The 23,122-nt window shown below is 37.1% G+C and overlaps 1 protein-coding gene across 1 annotated transcript in view; it reads right to left on the bottom strand.

The window, feature by feature from the left end:
* Positions 1 to 1,172: 1,172 nt before the first annotated feature.
* Positions 1,173 to 23,122, bottom strand: part of LOC102784717 (zeta-sarcoglycan) — a 365,649-nt gene continuing 343,699 nt past the window's right edge. The window contains exon 8 of the mRNA XM_006790836.2: positions 1,173 to 3,780. Within this exon, the coding sequence (XP_006790899.2) occupies positions 3,574 to 3,780 (207 nt within the window). The 3' untranslated portion in view covers positions 1,173 to 3,573. The remainder of the gene's footprint in view (positions 3,781 to 23,122) is intronic.

Raw genomic sequence — 23,122 nt, 5'->3', positions numbered from 1 at the left:
TTATTCACAAATGGAAAACTTTCAAGTGAGTTGCCAATCTTCCCATTAGTAGACATCCGAGCAAATATAAACATTGGCTACAAGCACAAACACCTCATACCACCTGTCAAGCACAGTGGAGGAGGGGGTGATGATTTGGGTGTTTTAGAGCCACAGGATCTGGATACCTTGCAGTCACCGACTGATTAAAATCTGACACAATTTGATTGAAAGTATACCCTTTATCCTTTGAACGCCTACTAGGAGTAACCCTCAAAGCTCTTTTCTGAACCAAGCAGTTTCTTCCAAATTTCAGGCATGCTTACATAACAAAATAACTAGGTGTGCATCAAAAGTTAGTGTGGGTGGTCACTGCCTGTGCAGTTACCCCTAGAAAAACCTGGAAAGTATGCTAAGGGTCGTCAAACCACATCTTTATTGATAAACACTGAGAGGTCAAAATGTGAAATCAAGGGTACAAGGGGACGATGTCAGTTGTGATCTTTATGGGAGAAAGGCTTAACCTTGTCTGAAACTGGGTCATGCAACAGGACAATAATCCCAAGCACAACAGCAAATTTACAGCAGAAGAGCTGACAACGAAAAGCATCAAGGTGTCACAACTGCCCAGTCAAAGTCCATCTGAAATAATGCAATGATAGTCATTTAGTTTTATTCATGTTCAATTAATAATATAGCAAAAAAAAAAAAAAAAAAACCCCAATAAACTATTTTCTTTGGAATGACGTGGCAAAGTGATGGTGTCCTTAACAGACAGTTATATTCTCAGCTTATCTTTGGTAACAGTTCTGGCCATGTTTGCATTCTAGTGCAAGACCAACCTTTCTGCTTTATGTATTGTTAAAGTGAGTTGGCAGACTGTAATTGAGCGGTACAGCTGGCAGCGGTCTTTCATATTCTTCTCCTGTTGAAACCAAGTTCTTCAGGTCAAAGGTAGCAGACAAAGAAAAGGATAAAAGCAGGGTTAAATATGGTATAGCCTTCCCAAGATAAAAAGTCCCAGAAGATTGTTGTGTTCCTATCTGACCAAGTGCTTCTTGATGTTCTATATACCTTAAAAAAACATTGTTAGGAACATAAAAAAGTGATGGTTACATACTAATTACAACACCAGTTCAAGAGATTCTTTTTAAAAACAATACTATTTTATTTTGTATTTTATTGGTATTGTTATATACATGGCATAATTTGTGCTTTTTTATTATCAAGAATAAACCATAGGGGAACACATCAGAAAATTAAACTTTAAATGATTGAATTCTTCATTGTTCAGCTGGATATACTGAGAGTTCTACAAAACCAGGAGGGAAGGGGCAGAAAGGGAAAACAAACTAGATAGGTAGATTGATAAAATAGATAGTTCAGAGACACTTGCAGATGGTCCACTGAGGGTAGTGTGAATGTTCAGACTGTGATGTGCTTTTACCAACAGTAGCAAAGGCACCTGTGTATCGCTTTGTTTAAAAAAGAAAGTAAGCTGCAGGGCCTTATTCTCGTTGAGTCCATACACATATAAACCAAATCCATCCATCACTTCTTGCAGGGGGATTTCTTCCACACAAATTTGTTGATTTGAATTTTTTTCTCCCCCAGCCATTACAGATTTTGGGCACCAGGTTAACCAGCTCATGGCCATTCACACTGATCCCCCTTCTGGGACTGACTGAATAATATAAAAAACAAAAATACACCCCAAAATAGTATTTCCCAAGATTTCCATTTTTTTTTGCCCAGATTTAGAGATATTTTGAAAGGGAGAATACTATGACTATAGAGGGACTTTTCCAACTTAGACTGGAGAAAGCATAACGGATAGGATGTGGGAACAACATTAATGTATGCTAGTTGATTGATGATTGGGATAAAAATATGAGATAAACAAATGAGATGCTTCTTAACTGGGAAGATAAACAATGAATAGTGAGTGGCAGGTATACTGCAATAAAATACAGAAAGGACAAAATGGACTGAGCACAAAGAGTGAAAATGTCTCTGGGTGGCTGAGAAGGAAGAGCACAAACCTGGCATGAAGAGCAGAAAGGTCAAGCAAAAAAGATGTAAAGACAGTATGACCGACAAGACAGCCTGGATGAAGACGTATAATACCCCATAAGAGGACTAAAATTGGTCTGTCTTTCAGCTGACTGCTGCCTCTGCCTGGCGTTGGAAGTTTGGCCCTATACCAGAAAGTGGTCTGTCTGCTACAGCACCTACCTGAGTATGATCGAAGACTGATATCTCATTTTCTCCTCCTTTTTTATGTTCCACTTGCTGTCTGTAGCTAACCATCATATGTCCACAAAGAATAACTTGTGAGAAACAAAAGACGTGGAGACAAAGGTGAAGGGGGAAGTCGAAGCAGTCTGTATGTGGCGTTTTTTTCATTTTTAAACTACACTGCTAGAAGAAATAGATAGGCCTTTTCCTTAACTGAACAGTGCTAGTAGGTGCATAGACAGAACAAATAACTAGCGCATGGAGAGGGGCACATTCGCAAAATATGAAATGATAAAGGAATACAAAAACATTGATTGGGAAAAAAGAGAAGAAGTAAAAGATTTCATCTGAAAAAACTAAAAGAAAGTAAAAATAGATATGAAGAATGTAAAAAAAATACTAGGAAAAGAAGCTAGTGAATACAATGGCTAAATCACAATAATTTGCATTAGTTATCATATGAAAAGTGGGGATAGAGAGCATTTTTACTATCGGGTGCGGATTAATGCAGAAGAGTCACATGTCAATGTTTGAGTTGAAGGGCTGGAGAGGAAATAGAGGGAGAAGGCCTTTCTGGTATAGATTGGTCCGTTAGCTAGCCTTAGCTTCCCTAGAGACAAAACTATATTTTGATGTTCTTGTTAGCTACCCACTGGGGTAAACAAATGTCATCATTGATGTCTGTTAGCCAACTGATAACCAAGTTTTCATGTCCATGTCACTGCCAAGTATGTGTTCCTTCATCATATTATAGCAACAAGTGTAAGTTTTGTCAGGACATGTCGGCTATTTTCTGAACACACAAAGGTTGCTGTTCATAAAAAAAACCCAGTCTTTGCGACCTTCAGCAATCATCATGGCAGCAATTAAACAATGGGAAAGACACTCAACAACAGCCCCAGACTGAGACTGCTCACATATGTCCAAGAGTGGTCTAAGCATGAAACCCATCAGCTGATCTTGTTGGCTTTTGTGTCCCACAAAGTTATCCATGCTCTGGACTGGCATTGGCTACCCACCAACACAAAAATTCAACCAGTGAGCTGGTATTAGCTTTGCTCAAGCTCTAGTCTCTGTTGATTTAGTCCTTTAGTTGGCATTAGCTTAACACCGAGCTACAGTCCATGTTGATTTGGCCTGTTAGCAACCATTAGCTTCCTGCCAAGCTGTAATCCATATTATTTGATTGGTGAACAGACATGAAATTGTCGCCTTGTTACAGTTCATGCTGATTCAGTCTGTTAGCTGGCAAAAGCTTCCCATCAAGCCATAAATCCATGGTGATTCAGTCTGTTGGCTATATTAGCTTCAAACTCAATCGTCCATATGTCCCGTGTGTATTTCGACCTCCCGCTTTCAGCTCCAGAGACAAAAGTTACTGGTGGTTTGGCAAGTAGAGCCTTTCTCAGCAGGGGACAGGTAGAGCTTGCCGTTAGCACAGGCACAAAGCTCGTACACAGTCTGTTTGGTGTAGGTGGTACCTGCAGGCGCTCCCTCCAGGGGATCCACAGCACTACCAAGGGGAATGTTGCCCAGTCTGATAGTGTTGGCATCTAGAAAGATCTGTAAACATAAAAGAAAAAACATGCATAAAACATGGAAACAAAAGTTACAAAGAATCCAGCTGTAGGGGGCAAAGCTCTTAGGGATGGCCTTGGTGCTGAAAGTAATGCACAAACAAAGAGAATTTGAAAAAGGGGAAAAGAAAAAAAAGGGAACCAAGGAATGCTTGGTGCGTCGAAAGAGAGGTCACATTGCTGAAGGCAATGACTACTTCTTGCTGTTGACTACGGTTGTCATCATGAAAGATCTATGCAGACACAAAAAGGAATTTCTATTTAGAACAGGTCTCTTTTGATAAAGAGGTAGGGTGGGAGTGAATGAGGCAGAGAGCAAGATAGATTATGAGAAATGGAAGGAAATCAGTGGGAGAAAAGAGAAGTGAAGTAAAAGCATGCAACAGAAAAAAAACACACTGGAAACAGCTCTTTTTTTCCAGGTGATTTGATATTGTATCACACTTATCACAAATCAGACTTAAAAGAATAAGACTTTCTAAGATAGATCATTTAAGCGCCACATTTAATTAAAAAAATGATCACAAACTGTTGAATCTGAATTCTATAGTTTCTTTTAAAAACATATGCTTATTTGAAATTTAACAGACTTCTTAAAGGGTTGAAAGGCCAACAAAATTTTCTTGCACAAGTTCATCTACTTCTAAGGTGCATGGAGAAGACAAAGATCTGATGATGTGAAGACTCCAGAGACACTTAAAGTATTAGGGAACAACTTTATTGGGTGACCAACACATTTCGCCTTGTGGCCTTCATCAGGTTTATTACACAATATCAAACAGTTTGTGTTTAAACACAAAAACAGGAAACAGAAGAAAGTGGACCAATCCCACATTCGCAAATGCTGACCAATTAGCATTTAACAAGGTGGTACTAGCTGATTGGTTAAGCCAGTACCACCACTACTGGACTGAACCACTACAGATTGAAAGGGGGAAAAAATCTCAATAAGTCCAAAAGTAGTTCATACTCAAAATTACACAGAAAAATGCAAACAAGCTAAAATAAAAATAAAGTAAGAACAGGGTCAAAAGGCCAGCAAAGTTCCATGTGTCTTGCTTCTAAAAGAGAATAATTTGATTATTAGATTAGTTGGCAAGGTCAGTAACATTATTGAATACTAAAAAAGCATCCAACAAATATTAAGACTTACAGGTAAAGTTGAGAAGATAGATAAGAATAAAATGTTCTTATCTGAACATGAGACCACTCAAAAAAACATATTTTCAAATCTGTGTTTAGTGATTTTTTTTGTTGTCGTTTATTTTGGATTCTCTAAAATCAAGTAAATATTTATTGATATTAACACAAAAATAAATATAAGGATAATAATATTTGATACTTAAACACTTCTTTGCTATATCTGGATGTCAAGTTAGCTAAACAAATGATTTCCAGTGTTTGAACCTTTGTACAGTTTTCAGCAAGCTGATACAAAAAATGTACCCCGCCCAAAAAACAAACAAACAAATGAACAAGCAAGCAAGCAAGCAAACAACCCCCCCCCCCTTCTCCCCCCTCAAAACCACCCCAAACAAAACAAACAAAAAAAACCAACAAAACAAAACAATAAAGGCCACTTTTAATTGATTTTAATGCACCCTTTGATGGACTTAATCACTGTTTTTTAGCAGCTTCTTGTTGGTGTCACTGGATCTGGGTTATGTGTCCAGACAAGCTTAGTGAAATACCCAGTCTACTCCCGCATTTACAAAGCTCTCCTAATTACAAGAATCAAAAATCTATTGCACTCTAATGTTGGAACATTATAAGATCAGAAGTAGTTCAGTAGATTAACATGATAACCTTGGTTTGATTTTTTGAAAATACATTTTGAACCATAATCAAGCACAGTTACTGAAAACATACTGTATAATCCACTATCAGGCTGCACAGAGTGATATGGCTTCCCAGTCACAAAAATCATGTTCTAGAGAATCACAAGAGATTACAGTAATCAAAAAAGAACACAGTTTCATTTTCAGCTATTGAGGTATTAGCCTTAATTACAACTTTGTGGACAGCTAAAAAAAACACAATTGTTTCTAAAAACTATCTGTTTTTTCCTTTGCTCTGTCTGACTTATTTTCTCCTGTCTTCATAAGATACAAGGTGAGTTTTAAGCAATAATCATTAGACAATCTTCGCTTCTATTGACAGCTTCACTTGCCTATTTATTTACTCTGTAATGTTCAAGGAAGCTCTGCTTGTTATTTCTCGCTCTCTCACACATACCCACAGGCTGGACGGTAATCTCAGCAGACATCTGCATCCCTGTTATTTGTCTACTTCATTTTAGAAATGAGGACAGGGGAAGTGAAAAAGTGTGAAGAAAATTGCCATGAGTGCAAGAGTAAGGAAGAAGAGATGGAAAGGAGGGTCAGATAAAAGAGTGAGAGACAAAATGTCATATCAGAAGTGGTTTGAAGAAGATAGGCGACACAGAAGGAGGGAAATAGATGAATGTAGGAAAAAGAGGAAGAGAGGAATGAGGGATTAAGATACGCCGGTAGTGAGGAACCAATTAGTATAACTAATGATTTCACGTTAGCTGACGGGGCACATCTTGAGCTGTATAAACAACATCCGTACATACAGTGTATACACACACACACACACACACACACACACACACACACACACACAATCAAGCTCTCTGTGTGATGGAGCAGAGCAGAGGTGCTGCTTATGTTTCCTTTGAGTATCTGTTTAGATAAAAGCAGTACATGCATTAACATGAAGACAAATCTGCAGAACTTTTGAAATGATTGATTTCTTTGATACTTAAGAGACTCAAATTCATATAAATAAATAAAAATTGGAATTTCATAAACTCAACATTAATTAATCATAAAAATAAAACGTGGCCTGATCTCTATCAACATTACACACAAGAGACAAAATAAAATAAATTAAAAAAATCTCTAAAATGGTTTATAGTACTACCTTTACCTACACTTGCTGTCATAATCAAATCAATTCAAGAAATGAATCCTGATCAATGTTTTAATAGTCAGATTACAGTAAATGCTATTCGCAGCCCCAATGCGCTCCCTCGTGTCTTAATAGGCTTCAGCATCACTTAATAATTTCATTTTATTTAAAAGAAATTCTTTTTTTTTTTTATTCGTATTTTCAGTAACTCTGCAGTCAAGAGCCTACCAAGTTGTAGAGTGGGGAGTGATCGGTTCCGTTCAGACATTTAATTTGGAAATTACAAGCGGAGAGTCAGTCTGTTCTGTTACTGTAGGGCAGTTTGACATGGGCATTGTGTTTGTGAAAAAGGGTATAATGATTCTTCTACTAACATTAAAGACAAGGCACACAACCGTAACCATGGTAACTGGTCTCACACAAAAAATGGCAAACCGCTTCGAACCGCTTAGCCTCCAACAAGTGTTGATAAAATGACTTTAATAGAAACTAGAAGTTACTAATATCATAGCTCATATCGAAAAGAAATAGTAAAAACTTATATGATTTACTCATGAAAGTGGCCACTTTCTCATTACTTTCATATATTGTTTTAGTAAGTATCCAAAACATACAAGTTTCATTATATAATTTTTCAAGGGATCTTATATCTGTTTTCACTCTTGTATGCTTTTCATACAAGTTTCACACAAGAAAGATACAAACTTTATAAGATTTATATATATCTTTTCCATATGGGTTCTGTCTCTGTAGAAGATTTAGGGGGCAAAAAGAAATAGATGGTTTTGTGTTAAATAAAATGGGCAACCTCTTTAACAGAGCTGTGTAGAGCTATCTCATTAGCCTGTCATGCCTATTGGTTTTAATGAGACATAGTAACAATGAAAAGGAGACACTTTAAGAGCCAGTGAAAAAACGGGTGTGTGAACTTCTTTACTTATGTATAGAACAAAAGAAAATACCGCAGTATCTCTAAATGTCAAGGTATTCCTTTAACAGGTCCCTGGTGCACACCTGTCATCTTCCCTTTGGCTTCCAACAAAAGCTGCCAGGGCTCAGTTATAGCCTTGCAGGAGCAGGACTCAGTCACGGTTGGCAACAGAGCCCAAATCTAATTCTAACAACCTACTTGCCATAGTAACAGAAAGCTACATCTAAAACAAACTTGGGTATGGCACTCGAATGTGGCAGCGACACGAGTTGGGTGCATGCATGTTTAACAGAGGAAATGGAAATTGGTTCGCCTCTAAACAATAGAAACATCAATGCAACAAACTGGTGCAGCAAAAAGAGAGGATGAAGTTGGAGGAAATAGAGGTGAAGAGTAGGAAATAATGGGGAAGAAAACAAGGGGAGAAGAGGATATGACATTGGAAAGACAAAAAGGCAATTAGTGGGTGACAATGGCTTACAAGGAAGGGTAGAGCGCGGAAGAGATCAATAAAAAAAGGAAGTGAAGAAGATGGAAATTCAAGAAAGAGAAATGTATGTAGGATGATTATGTGAAGGAATAAGGATAACAGAAGTGAGACTATGGATGGACAGACAGATGGATAGATAGAAAGGGGAGAAAGTCATTTGATGAAGCTTAAGATCGGATTAGTGATGACATTCATTCTAAATGAAAGTGTCTGTAAGTATTAGGTGGCTCGACGTTAGCTGTCTATACACGTGAGACAGTGTGTGCTTGAGAACAAGTAGTGTGGGAAAGGATGTGTCTGTGAATATAATATTGTTTGTGAACAGGTACGAATAAGTGCTTTTCATTCTTACTTCTGTTTATACGTGTACTTACTTACATGCCTGCATTACGTTAAAATGTGTGTGTTTTACACATTATTTTTATGATTAAACTATTAATTTTCATGGGGTGCACTGAAGTTACTACCATGACTGCACAAAGTACACGTCGTCATGATTAAATAGCACTCCAGTTCAGATTTCACTTATATTCATTGTTATTAAAAAAAATGGTATAATTATAAATAGAAGAGTCAATATTCTTTCTTCTGACAAACACTACCAATTTAATTTAAATATTAAATAAAATAAAAGCGAACTGAAACAGTAAAGACTAAGAGTTTGAATCCATCTCCAGTGCTTCTTGCCTTGCTTCACACATCTGTCTAGTCTCTTGCGCACACAATTTATCTACCTTCTCTCCATCCTATCAGCAAACTCTCTCTTTACCATCATCATTTAGCCTATTTTTAAAGTTGTTCCTCTCACCTTTCTCTCTCGCTGGCACCAAACATGCCTTCTTCTTCTCCCCTTCCTTTTGTCTTTGGCCAACAGTTACAGCTGTTTTTTCACCTAGTTAAAATAGTCCTCAAAGATAAAACATCATTTTGGTACAAATTTGGTTTTTATGCTACTTCTTTTGGTAAGCTACATATTCCATCATTCAAGTTAAATGTACAGAATTCTTTAAAAAAAAATGTAGTCTCCAAAATAAAACAAAAAAAATTAAAATAAAATATAAACATTGTCATCTTACAAGTTAATCTAAAGCTCTAAAAATAGCAATTTTGGTTTTCTGTGTGTCACATGCATTCCTTGCACATTTCAGTCCAAATATACAAGTCTGTGTGGGTGGCTGTTTATGTGGATACAGTATGAATGGAAATGTGTCTACACCCATCTCTTTCCAGCAGCAGTTTAGCAAGCACATTGCTCCGGCATTGAGAAGACGGAAACATGCAGGAAGTAGCAATTATGGGGGTTCAAAGCATTTTTCATGGATGATTTCCTTTGGCAAAACAAAGGAACAAAAGGGTTGAAGGCAAGTTAGCTGAAAGAGAGAAGGGGGACGTGGTGGCGGTGAAAGGACAAGATTTTTCTGGGATTAAAAAATAAAGGGAGGTGGAGAGAGCAAAACATCAGAGGACATATCAGAGATAGAACATCTGGAAAGAGACCAGGAGAGAGAAAAAGAGCTCTCTGTGTACAGTGGAGTTGTTTCAAAGGAGAAAAAACATCTTTTTAGGACACCTTTTTAGGTGTATTTAAGATGAAACCAGATGCATGAGGAAGAATAGTTAAGGACAAAAACGAGGGAGCAAAATTGCATCTGCAAAAGTAAAGCACATAAGAGTAAAAAAGCCAGAAAAAAGTTTTTTTCAAGAATGTATTTCATTACCGCCATAAGGTTTTCCATTAAATGCAAACAATGCCATCTTTCATTTTTGGTCATATTTCATTTTCTACAAATACCTAGAGGACACTTTCTGCACTTGAATGTGTGTAAGTAGCATGATACTTCTCAGTTGTCAGTGTCCTAAAAAGGTGTATAAATATAGTTTTTGGTATCACTGTCATCAAAGCAGCTGTCAAATTATTATTATTATTATTATTATTATTATTATTATTATTATTATTATTATTATATTAAAAATGATTTTACACAAATACCTTTTTCTTTCAAACCATTCTTGGCTGTCTTTATCTACTTTTTTCATCTGCTAAAAGCGAATCCTTACTGGCACGTCCACAAAACCAAGTGGTAATTTCAAAATGAATGGGCTCTCTTTGCAATGGGTTTATGGATTCATTCTTGCATTTATTTATTGTATCGAATGCCCCAAAGTACTCATATAATGTATGACATGTATAGGAAGAAATGAGCTGTGGCTATTGGGAAAATGAAAGCAATGTAGCTGCCTTCATCAAAAATATAATAATAAATAAAATGGTAATAGATAAGTTTTTTTAAAAATTATTATTATAATAACCATGTGCTAATCTGAATTTGATTAGTTCCCTATGAACTTCTCTTTCATTTTGCAATTCTGTCTGGCACCTGCTAAGAAATACCCCGGGTTAATAGGGAACTGATAAAATGAACTGATAAAATATGGAAACTTGTGAGTTCAGGTAGTCATAGAAAGTTTTTTGTCTGTTTGTTGAAAGATGTGAGAATTTTACTGATCTTCATATCAACCTTTTCAGTGAGAAATTGAATAAGCATATTCGGTTTCCAGTGTCAAAATATAATCAACTGACTTAAACTGAATCAGAACTGATTCAGAAAAATACTAAAAACTGTGTTAACTTGATAATCTTTGACTGAGAGGATAAAAGAGTAGAAGAAGAGAGGTTTCATAGAGGTTGAAAGGACACTAGTACTACTTCACAACACACACAGAATTCTGCCCACACAAATAGATTCAGTTCAACCTCTATGTTCATCTAGCCTTAGCTCACCTTGCCTCCCATTCTCTTTTTATTTTCCTCTCTTGCTCCCCCTGCACTTGGACATGGAACACACACACACACACACACACTCCAACAACACCAATAGGTGGGAGGCTGTGAAGCTTTCTGAGTGTATTACACAGACCATTAGGCTTGTTGAATGGACGGACGCTGGAATGGGAGCTGACAACAGACTAAATGACAGAGGCTGGAGAGAGACTGAGAGTTTAGTAACCCAGATGTATCAGGGACATAAAGCAATATCAGCCTACTCTACTGTACCATACAAACAAACACATTCAGAACACACACAGGTGCAGGCATAGACAAATTCATTCACCCAAACTTCTACAGGTATACAAGAAGAGAGACTATAAAAATGATGTGTACAAACACACAACAAATGCAGGAAGTAAGAGCTGCAGAATAAATGAGCCCCCAAACATATGCAGTGACAGATGGTAAAACAAATGAGAGAGAGACAGACAGACAAAACTCCCACACACGATGAAACACTCAGACCGAGAGTGACAAAATAACAAACACATCTATGATGATCACCTCAGGGAGTGTGAAGTAGGCTAATAAATTTCCATTAATCACACCTTTGAAAAAACATACACTACTTAGTGCTATTGGCAGATATCTGTTAATCTATCCCTCACACTCTGATGAAAACAAGTTTTGGAAGTAAACAGAAAGGCTCTGGAGACCAAGAGAGCAGGGGGGCAGCTGTGGACGTGTCCTTTGAGTTCATGTTTGTCTGTATGTGTGTGTATCAGTGCATAAAAATGCATGTGCGTCTCTTCATCTGTGGGTTGAAGATTTTGCGTGCATGTTTTGCATTTAACTTGTGTATAGTTATATGTTTGTGAGGCTTCCACAGCATTACTTGGTTCAACAGCGAGTTACCCCCTGCCAGCATTCTAATTTACTTACTATTCTGCCTTTACCCGCAGGTAAAACATGAAGTAGTGAGGAAAAAAATTTTTTAGTCCCAGTGTACCACCCCAATAATACCTCCAGGCTACAGTTTCTTAATAAGCCCCATCATTGTGTCAACAAACAATAAAACTCCATGGTAACCTAACTTTGTCAAAAGTTTGGGTAAGCTGACCTGATTTCACCTCGCTGAACTCACTGGATGAAAGCACATACAGATGCAAATGTGCCATGTTGGGTATTGTAGATATCTTTTGAAAGAGTTTAAGGTGATCAAGAAACTTTGCCAAAAAAGCTGCAAGTGAAAAAAGTTGTCGGTTTTTATCAGGTTTAATTCTGCATTTAGAGATTTTGGTCTTCGTTTTTTTAATTTGTCTTATTTGTTCAGACTGCTTCAGACTTCAAACAGCTCTTGCTCCTGAGGTGAGAAAATACAGCCCACACTTAAAATACATGTGGTTTAACTAATTAAATTAAATTCAGTTATCTAAAAATTGTATTTAAACATAGTAACTAGTTCCTATTATCACCATGATAACAAAAATTAACGTGCACTCCCTATATAATGATTATAGTAATAATAGCAGTCATAGTAAAGACCAAATGGTTTTGTTGTGCCAACAACATGATAATACAGCTTTGTGGATTCCACTTCCTGGTGACAGGGGAGGTGTGAAATTGGTATACGACATTCACAGCTTTACATATAGAATAAATTATATCTTTAACCTCCTAAGACCCGAACTCTTCCATATCATGCATTTTTAATTTCTCTTTGATATTTGGGCATATTGGGAACCGAAGAATGTAAAAACAAAGAATTGCCAGATTTTTATTTTTTTTTTACCTGATTTTTGTTCCTGACAAAAATGAGATGCACATCTGAGGACATTGGTCTTAAATTTTGATAGAACAGTGCAGTATAATGTCCTCGTAAGTGGATATCAGGCCCTTGCAGAGCAAAATTTAGTATTTTGGTCTAGACAAACCAAAATGTGATGTCCACATATGTGGACGCCAGGTCCTAGGAGGTTAAATAAACAAATGCAGTAATATGCAACATGCAAGCAGCAATATGCAACATGAAGTCACTTTCTATTTCTCATTATTACACATTTTGCAAATGAAAGCAAAACTCTACACCAATGTATGAGCATGCAAAAGCGTCTGCAAACCAGTATGTAAGCTACAATGGTTTGTGGGATTTCTACATGTAATAAGTTGTTAAAAATGGGACTAACACCCTGCCCACAGATGGGGAAGTCATCATGGAATTTATATGTCTTGCATTTATGGAAAACACATCACTGCAGTTGATTTTGTTCCCACTTAGTAAATAAATGAATACACTATGATTTATATTTACAAAGTTGTAGTTTCACTGGAAAACTGCCATTGTTAGAACTCATAGACCTTACTCAAGGGCATTCTAATTGTTTGTAGCTTCCCTTACTGGAACACATTTCTGTACTTTTTACTTAACAACAAAAGTGTCTTATTAATTTTGCTCACCTCCAACGCTATGCAGCACAGTCTTCATGAGGACTTCTGTGTCTTCCTTTCCATTTCTTCTTGCCCCTGATTTTTTTCTGTGTCTGTATTTTGCCCTGTGTAGCACCTCCTTCCAGCTCTTGGCAACTACCAGTTTGGCACAGATGCATTTAATCACTCAATCAGCCTCAGTAGCATATCTACCCCAGTGTTTATTCAGTGCTCACTAGATTATTCTGTGTGCTTGTTTGGTAACAAACTTGGCTACTTATGTCAAGTTTGTTGGTTCCTTGTATGTTTACTGCTCCTGACTGAAATGTTGAATCCTGTATGCCTGGTTACTCGACTTCATCTGTTGTTTTCCGCACGTGCTTACTCTGCGTCTGCTGTGCTCCCAACAACCCTCGCGCTCTCGGTCAGGCTTTGTCTTTCCACTGTTTTCTTCTCAGCCAGACCTGATCTAGTACAAATATCTCCTGTGACTTTGTTCACTGCAAACGTCAGCTTACTTCAGACACTTCTCACTTTTTTATGTATTCATTTGGCAGTCTTCTCTGCTCTGAATTTTTTAATAACTAGTCTGAGCTATTGAACTCCCACATCTAAGTGCTTGCGTGTTCCCTATTTCAAAGACACTCACCTACCGAAGTTATTTGTAATTCTTTAACTAAAATGTTAACATTAAAGCAGTCATCCAGATAAAATAAAGTGATAGAAGTGATAGAAGTGCATTGCTTTAGAAAATACAAGTCCAGTGGTTCAAAATGTTGGGAATTTACTCACCATTCATTATGTGAATGGTGAGTAAGGGTGAGTAATTTTACTCTAATTTTACTCACCATTCATTATGTGAATGGTGAGTAAAATGGTGAGTACCTCCTGTGGGACAGGAGGTACTCACCATTTTCTCACCAAATGAAATTGAATAGACAATTAAGTAAGTGCAAATTATGTGGCATACGTGTCTTCTTGCATCATTTATTTTATGTTCCTTTTAACTTGACTCCTTCCAAACTGATTTTAGTGGTTAGTGGTTACTGTTATGCTCCCTTATTAGGGCCAGGGTGTCAGCGAAACGATAACAAAGTATCTGAGTAAAAACAATGTCAAGACTTTCTTTCAAGGTTTAACTTGCATAGAAATTAACTTGAATATGTTATTTGTCTCTTCCTTTCAATAAACACGGACATTATTGTAAAAGACTTTTCTGTTCCCGGATAGAAACAATCTCACTTATAACTGTAGACTGTATATAAAAAGATGGATATGGATATGCCCATTGGTTATTAAAGTCTTGATGTGCAGCTTCAAACTGAAGATATAATGAAAGGGAGTTGATCTGACTCAAAAACCGAGGGACTCTGCATGCTAATATGCTAGCAATTTGACTATCGCAGTAACTCAGTACTCAGGTTTATCAACCTTTTATGAGAGGGGAATTATTTAACCCTTTAAGACCTACCACAGAACCAAGTCCGCCAGAGCTTATCTTTATACTTTTACATGTTGTAGTGCCATTTTTGGGAGCATTTCAAGTTGCTATACATCAATACAACTGTTATAGCCCGCATTTCAATAATATTTATGTATTAAGTCCATAATAACTACATAAATTGCAAAAAAGTGCAATAAACTACAAAAAAATTAAAAATCGTTTTTCTTTTTTTTCTTCTCAATATATAATCAAAGGTTTATCCCTCAAAACTGTAAATACAAAAAAGTTGCACAAAATAGTTTCCAACAACAGGAAATTTATTTTGAGTGTCTTCATAGTTTTAATTTTGAGATACACCAATTTTTATGTCCTGCAGGAAAATTTGCACAAGAACAGCACATGCATCAAAATAAATTATTTCCAGCAGTGCAATTTGAGTTTTAAGCATCCCAGAAACTATTCAGAAAAGCATCAAGTCAAACATGACTTTTAAAAAGGCCAGTATAGGCTTATAAGGCCCCAATGGTAAAAAACTACATTTTCCGCAAAATGATGTCAGTTCTGGTTTCGGGCAGGTAATGGCGGACATGCGACAGTTCACGCTGACGTCTATTCCAACGTAGGAAGTGTTATGAACAGCTGATTGGATCGGCAAAGCGTGTTTCTGGAGTATTATGTTTTTGTTGCTGCAAGTGCTTTTTATGCAGATTTTGCAAAGCTATATGTGGAAGGAAACCATGACTTAGGACAAGCTGATGGCATAAGATGTAAGTACAACTCCTCCGGTTTCATATGCCAAAAAAATGATTGCGCTAGCTTACGTGGTTCCGGTTCTACAGGGATTTAAAAATAGTTATGCAAAACGGAGCGTGCCCGCTCCAACCAGCTCTAAAGGGTTAATAAATGGTCATGTACTTGTTTTAAATAAGACTTGTGGAAGTCCACAAAGTCAGGAAAGTTTCTGGTGAGGTCACATGCAAGGGAGCTGAAAGGTGATTTTCCAAAATACTTATAATACTTCAAAATAGTTTTGCAACTAGAGGAGCGGCTTAGAAAACAGGTTTAGGGACTTCCTTCTTTAGCCCCAAAAGCTCTGTCCATCTTTTACTACAGTCTGTGGTTATCACAGAGGGACAGTGATTACTGAGTTATGAAGACGCGAAGGTGAGAAGAAACAATAATTAAAAGAATAGAAAGCTCACACAGACTAAAGTGTCGACAAAGCGAGAGTGAAAGAGACAGAAAGAGAGAGAGAGATGACAAGAAAAGGGGAGAAGACAATAAAAAAAACACAGGAGGACTGCAAGAATCCTGAGAGGATCTGTCAGCTCTCGTTGGCTTTGATTTTAATGGAAGCCAGCGCTCCCCTACCTCTAACCCATTTGGCCCTAATTCCAGCACTGCTTTCCAAACTTTTTAAACTTTAATGGCCTCTTCTTAAGTGCCAGCTGCTGACAACATTGATTTGGCTTTAAGCCTTGCTGTCCTGCACGCCTTTATTTTCTCCTGCAAAATCGACAGAAACATCTATTTTCTGCCATCCTTCTCCACCTCCTGCTCATCCGATCCCCCTTCTATCCTCCCTTCATCCGCTCTTCTCTGTTCATTTGATGGTGTCAGCAGTCGAGGAAAGCTTGTATGAGACTGCATGAAAAGGAATGCTTTTGGATAAAGTCTTCTTTTTAGAATGTATGTATTTTTTGTTTTTAAAGAAAAGCTTGGTTGCCATTCAGTCGTAAATCTTTATAGAACAGAGCTGAGATTCTTTTTTTCTAATGTATTTGAATGTACCTGTGTGGTATCACTGCAATACCTTTAGGTGTTGCCCAAAATGGAACACAAAGGAAAATACGGGTCATGATAAATGTTTTTTAATAAGTAGGTGGATTTACCAGGAGCCCATGTAAAAAACCCAAACAACCTTTATACCCCACCAAACTTACTACTGAAGGAAATTCAGGGATTCAATCTGATGGTAAAGTTTAAAAATTTTAAAAGTTGAAAATATTAGTTGCTTAAATTGAAAAAAAAAAAAACCTAACTAAAAAAAAGTCCAAGTTCTGTATTAGAACAAGACCTCAGGTCAAATTTATAAAGAGCTGAGAATATTGTTGAGTCAATGTGCATGCGGTTCATGCAGATATGAAAGAAAACACTGTAATATGTTTATTTTCTTGATCTTATAACCAGTATAGACAATTCTTTCGGTTTCACGGGGTCATGTTGAGGTGGATGTGGTTAACTGGGGATAACTGGAAAAGGTCATGTGAAATGCAAAACCACTGTTGGATCAAGCAGTAAAAGAATATGAAATTTATATGAAAAATGTCACTGATTGTAACATTCATAAATGTCAGAAAAAATGGTATGAACTTGAATCTGTAATCTAGGTATCAATCAGATGTTCTTCTAACACATCTCCTCATAATGGACCGTTTTCAAATGGACTGTCTGATAAGGGAGCTTCTCTAGACATTGCATCATTGGGCTTCATTGTGATAAAATGGCTCAAGGGTACAGTATGATCTTTAGAATAAACCCTGGATGCCATTTGTTAAAATTATTTTTTTTCCTGCCTTTCAAGCTGCTTATTATCCCGTCTCTTTAGGGGCCAGATTTACAAGGGCAAATTAACATAAGGTCTGATGATGTGATAATGTGAGTAATCTAACATAACAGTAATCTGTCAATCATAATATATAAAGGCATAGGTTCTACAGATGTGTTTCTCTTGGGAAACAGAATGACAGCACAGACCAAGGAGAGACATCAGAAGGAGAACATTTTTATGAAAGAGAAACTACAGAAAAATACTTTGCAAGTACAAACTGCTTCACAAAAGGTACGTCTGGAACGTCATTGTGGGAAAGGCCAGTGTTACCCATATGGAAAATAAATAGTAAAAACTTATAAAAAACTTGCATAAGTTGTGGCCTACTTCATATAGGGAATTATATAAGGCTTATATGATTTACTCATGAAAGTGGCCACTTTCTCATTACTTTCATATATTGTTTTAGGAAGTATCCAAAACATACAAGTTTCATTTATATAATTTTTCAAGGGATCTTATATCTGTTTTCACTCTTGTATGCTTTTCATACAAGTTTCACACAAGACAGATACAAACTTTATAAGATTTATACATGATGTGACGGAGTTACACCGTCCCGGGCCCCAAACAGCTGATCTGGGCGCATACACGCACCACCACCATTAGTTGTACAATTACCGTGGCTGCGCGTCTTTTAGTCAACCGGGCGGATAAACAAAAAGGGGTGAGAGGTATATTTTGAGCGGCGCAGAGGGTGGCCAACATATTCTTTTTTGCTTACCTTTAATAAAGCCGGTCTTGAAAGGTCACGTGAACTGCATTATTTTTGTTTGTTTTTTTTTTTGTTATTGTGAAACACTGTAGGCTGCCTGGAAGTGGCCATAAATGTCTGTATATACATATATATGTATTGTAGGAATACAGCTGGAAATAAGCTGAGGAAAAAAACAGTGTTTTGGGAAAAGAAATAATAAAGGGATGACTATTATGCCTAGTGGGAGGGGCAATGGGGGGCCTATAGGGCCTACCTGGGCATTATGTGAGATGTTAGAGAGAGGGTAACATGCAGACTGGCTCAGCCGCTTGTGTTTTGTATACAGATGTTTGTTTTGTGTTGAATTGAGTTAGTTTTCTATTTTCTTTGTAAATAATCTTTTTGTGCACCTGGGAGGCCGGCGGAATAAACTATCCACACTGAATGCTTCCTGACTACGCCTGCATTTGTTCGGGAGAAGTTTAGGAGAGGCCCCCGTGACACATATATTTTCCATGTGGGAAGGGGCACTCTAGATGAAAAAAAGTGAATAATAATTGTTGGAATCCTGTAGATGAAGTTATTTGGAAGAAACAATACGAAGGTGGTTCATGTAAGAGCAAATAAGAGAAATTGGCTAGACAGAAAACACTGCGATACACACTGATGGATGTTGTAGGTTACATTTAAAAAGTTTAACATCATCATACTTAATTTATAGGCTTATATGATTTTAAAACATTAACAGTGGTACACAGTTTAGAACCAGATTTGGTGACACTGACTTCATTAAAAAAAAATAGACAAACTGAGTAGATGAGATTGACATTGAGGACACAGTATGATAGAGCTATCTGGCTATGCCTGTGTGTGCTCTGGTCAAGGCTCAACAAGCCACAAATGAATCCCTGATGCACTGAATTGGCTGACTCAGGATGACAGCAGAGACTCCACAAGCTCAGGGGGGTGAATATGACCTGGCTGACCAGCATTTCAGTGTCCCAAAGGCCATCTAAGGCAATCATGAAGGCAAAAAAGTAATGCAATAAATATGCCACTTTTTCATATCTTATTTTACCTCTTTTTGGGTATATTTATCATCTATCTTCATAATGTGCTCTTAATTTAATCTATTTTAAAAAACAGCATATTTTTTTAATCTTATTTAAAATACTGTAAGCCATGAAAAATTTATTAAGATTTGAACAAATTGGCTTCATTTTACTGAATGCACTACTTTGGATAACCCTTTACTTTTGTTTGTTTTATTCTGAAGATTATGCTCAGCACATTTCATCATGTGTGCCTGGTTGTGTCAGAATTTTTCTAGTTCTGTATATTATATGATATGTGATTTGCAATTATGAGATTGCCACCTTTTATGTTTCAGAATTTTTTTTTGCCCATTTCCAGATCCTTATATAGCATTTAGGTTTTATCATCCCACAAATGAAAAGTCACTTTTGTTTCTGTTCAAACCAGACTGGTCTTTATTTAACTGCAATCTCTCAGTTGATATTTCTGTGTTTGATCCATGTACTATATCCACCCCAGCCTATGTGGATTTTGTCACTTTTATTATACTGTGGACATTATCACTCTCTTGAGTTTAGCAAGTCATATGAGGTAGAAATAAAATGGAGAATGGTACTTAGGAAGCCAACCCTTATTTCTTTATGTTTTTCTTCCAGGGATCTATACTTTCTTCTAATTTTTTAAGTGCTCTTGAGCAATGGTTTATTCACTTTTTTGGTTTCTTTTTTTGGAACTTTCACTCATTTTCAGTCCAGTCCTTGTATCTGACCATTTTCAAGGGAATATTTTTTGTTTGTTAGGGCACTTAACACTGATATATAAATTGTTAAACATAAAAAGGCATCTAACTAAATGACACATTCTGATGTCTAACGCATTATAGATGAAAAAACTGTTTTCAAAAAACTGGACAAGAGGGGGGACAAAAGAGGAAGTGGCAGGTTTAAAAAAAAATTCTACAGTAAGTGAACAGCATCTGAAAGTCATTAAGAAATAGAAAATCCAGCAAAGACACTGGACCTGAGAGATACACCTGGCCCATCTACTGTTTACTAAATGTAATGGTCTCAATGGAAGTGTTACTCCCTGTTTCTCCTTAAGGAAGGAAAAGGCTGAGGTAGGCTTACACAACTTACACAAGAACTGGACTAAAAATCAGTGGGAACTGGTCTCATGGAATGATAAAATGAAATGTGAAATTTGGTTCAGGTGGCAAGGCAAGGCAAGGCAAGTTTATTTAGCACAATTAAACAGCAAGGGGATTCAAAGTGCTTTACAGAGACATTAAAAAACAAAAACAAATAAAAATCACGATTTAAAATGGAAAAAAAGCAAGAAAACAGTAGATAAATTCAGTAGTTAAAATGTAAATTTTGAAATTAAAGCTTAAAAGTCAAACAGTGCGGATTTGGTGGTTTATTCAAATGCAGCTGAGAACAGGTGAGTCTTCAACCTGGATTTAAGTACACTGAGTGTTTCAACTGATCTGAGGCTTTCTGGGAGTTTGTTCCAGATATATGGAGCATAAAAGCTGAATGCAGCTTCTCCATGTCTGGTTCTGACTCTGGGAACTGATAAAAAACAGGATCCAGATGACCTGAGGGATCTGGAAGGTTCATACTGGGTCAGGAGGTCACTGATGTATTTTTGTCCTAAACCATTCAGAGCTTTATAGACCAGCATCAGAACTTTAAAGTCTATCTTCTGACAGACAGGCAGCCAGTGTAAAGACCTCAGAGTTGGACTGAGGTTTAGGTCTGCCTCCATCAATACACCCAAATTTCTCACCCTGTTGGTGGTTTTTAGGTGTAAAGATTGAAGTTCTCTGGTGACCTGTAATCGTTTTTCTTTGGCTCCAAAGACTATTATTTCAGTTTTGTTTTTGTTTAGCTGGAAAAAATTGTGGCACAACCAGTCATTAATTTCCTCAATGCATTTACCAAGAGCCTGTACAGGGCCTCGGTCTCCTGGTGACATTGAGATATATATTTGTGTGTCATCTGCATAGGTGTGATAGTTTATTTTGTTGTTCTTTATAATCTGTGCCAGTGGGAGCATGTAAATGTTAAACAGAAGGGGTCCCAAGATTGAACCTTGGGGAACTCCACATGTGATACTTGTCTGCTCAGATGTGAAGTTACCTATTGATACAAAGTATATTCTGTTTTCTAAGTATGTTTTGAACCAGATTAGTATAGTTCCTGAAAGACCTGCCCAGCTCTCCAGTCGTTTGAGTAATATGTTGTGGTCAACTGTATCAAATGTTACACTGAGATCAAGTAAAGCCAAGACTGACATTTCTCTTCTGACAAGAGGTCAGGAGGCTACAATACCACGTGTCTAAAGCCATATAGAAAACTCGGTGGAGGATCTGTCATGTTTTGGTTGGATTTCATCCAGTGGTTTTGGAGATCATGTCAAACTTGATGGAATTATCATTAAGTACAGTTAGCCTTTGCTCTACCATACAATGCCAGCATCTGATTGGCCATGACTTTATTATTAAGATTGACAATGATCTCAAACATACTCCTGAAGAATATAAAAACACAATGGAACACTATCATTCATGGACTTCTGCAGAGTTTGGAACTCAACATTGTTGAAGCAGTGTGGGTTCGTCCTGACCGAGAAGGGAACAAAAGACAGCCAACATAAAAAGAAACCCTGGATGTCATTCAAGAACTACTTTATGAAATCAGAAGAAATTTTGCTTAAGACATTTCAGGCTGTTTTGAAGGATAAAGGTGGTCCCTTTAAAATACTAACAAGCCTCTTCAAATTAAAATACTATAGTTTCATCATTTTGCACCTATTCTTTATTTTTGTAGTAAAATGTAAAGAAAAGATGATTGGCTCCAGACTTTTGCAAGGTATGTATTTCAGACTGAAATCAATGCAGGCAAACCTAATCCATTAAATAAGTAGGTGGAAACTTTGTAAGCTTCAGTATTGACCCATGATTAATGATTCCATGTGAAGGTTGACATGAAGCCACAATGTTTTTGACCAGGGTGACACCCCAAATATAATGTACTTCTTACAGGAAATAAATACAAGTTTAATAGGTTAATTAATTATGAGGGGTTCCCAAAGAAAAAAAAAATCATATAAAAACCGCTACCACCATCTTTCATTTTCTGGAAAAAGGTTGATGATATTTCAAAATGAAGGAATTGTAGTTGGACCCCGGGTATTTAGCCATGGCACTGGTAATTACAGTTGTGGAGTTGCACCGTACTTGGACGTTGATGGAGTATATGTGCTTCCTGCTGTGGAACAGACTCACTTTCAGATCAGTGATCAGCTGAACATGTGTTCCCTTCGGCTACTCCGTAGAAATCTGCAAAAGCCTGCCACAGCCTTAGACCCTTGCTTGAACCTTTTGGCTATTCAAAGCATTATGTGCTCCTGCACTCTAGTAGTAAAAAAACTGCAGCTTCAGACTGTTCTCTTAAGGAAACTGTTTGGAGTTTAGATTTTACCATGATGACACGTTTTTCACAGCAATTATTCTTAGATTCATTCATATCTTCTACCCAAGCTGTATTCTTTTCAAGTATGACCTTATTCATTTCTATATTTTGATAATTTAAAGCTTTTTATATAAGCCCTCTTTGGCATTTCAAAACGTATACCTTTGGTGAACAAGGTTTTTCTTTCTGTTAATCTAAAGCTGACAAGTGCTGTAATAAAGGGTGAGGAGGTTGAGAAGCAGTGCACCACAAATCCTTCATTTTCTCAAGCCTTTCATGGTATCAAGTCTTGCTAAAGGCCCACACCAAAACCCTTGTTACACTCTGCCTCATGCTAATGTTCACCATCAATAGGGAGACATCTATTTATGCAGGGATGACAGACAGAGATGGAGACAGAAACAGAGAGAGATAATGGATGAACAAAGACCACAAAGAGACCAAAGACTAAACATATGAAACAGAGGGAGTGAGAGAGAAAGGAAGAGATGACAGAAAAGAGGTAAGAATTAA

This window comes from Neolamprologus brichardi, chromosome 6, assembly GCF_056152115.1.
Source record: "Neolamprologus brichardi isolate AB-2024 chromosome 6, ASM5615211v1, whole genome shotgun sequence".
In the NCBI taxonomy this organism is placed as follows: Eukaryota; Metazoa; Chordata; class Actinopteri; order Cichliformes; family Cichlidae; genus Neolamprologus; species Neolamprologus brichardi.
Note: the sequence above shows the minus strand (reverse complement) of the source record. Positions and strands in the feature narration are given on the sequence as shown.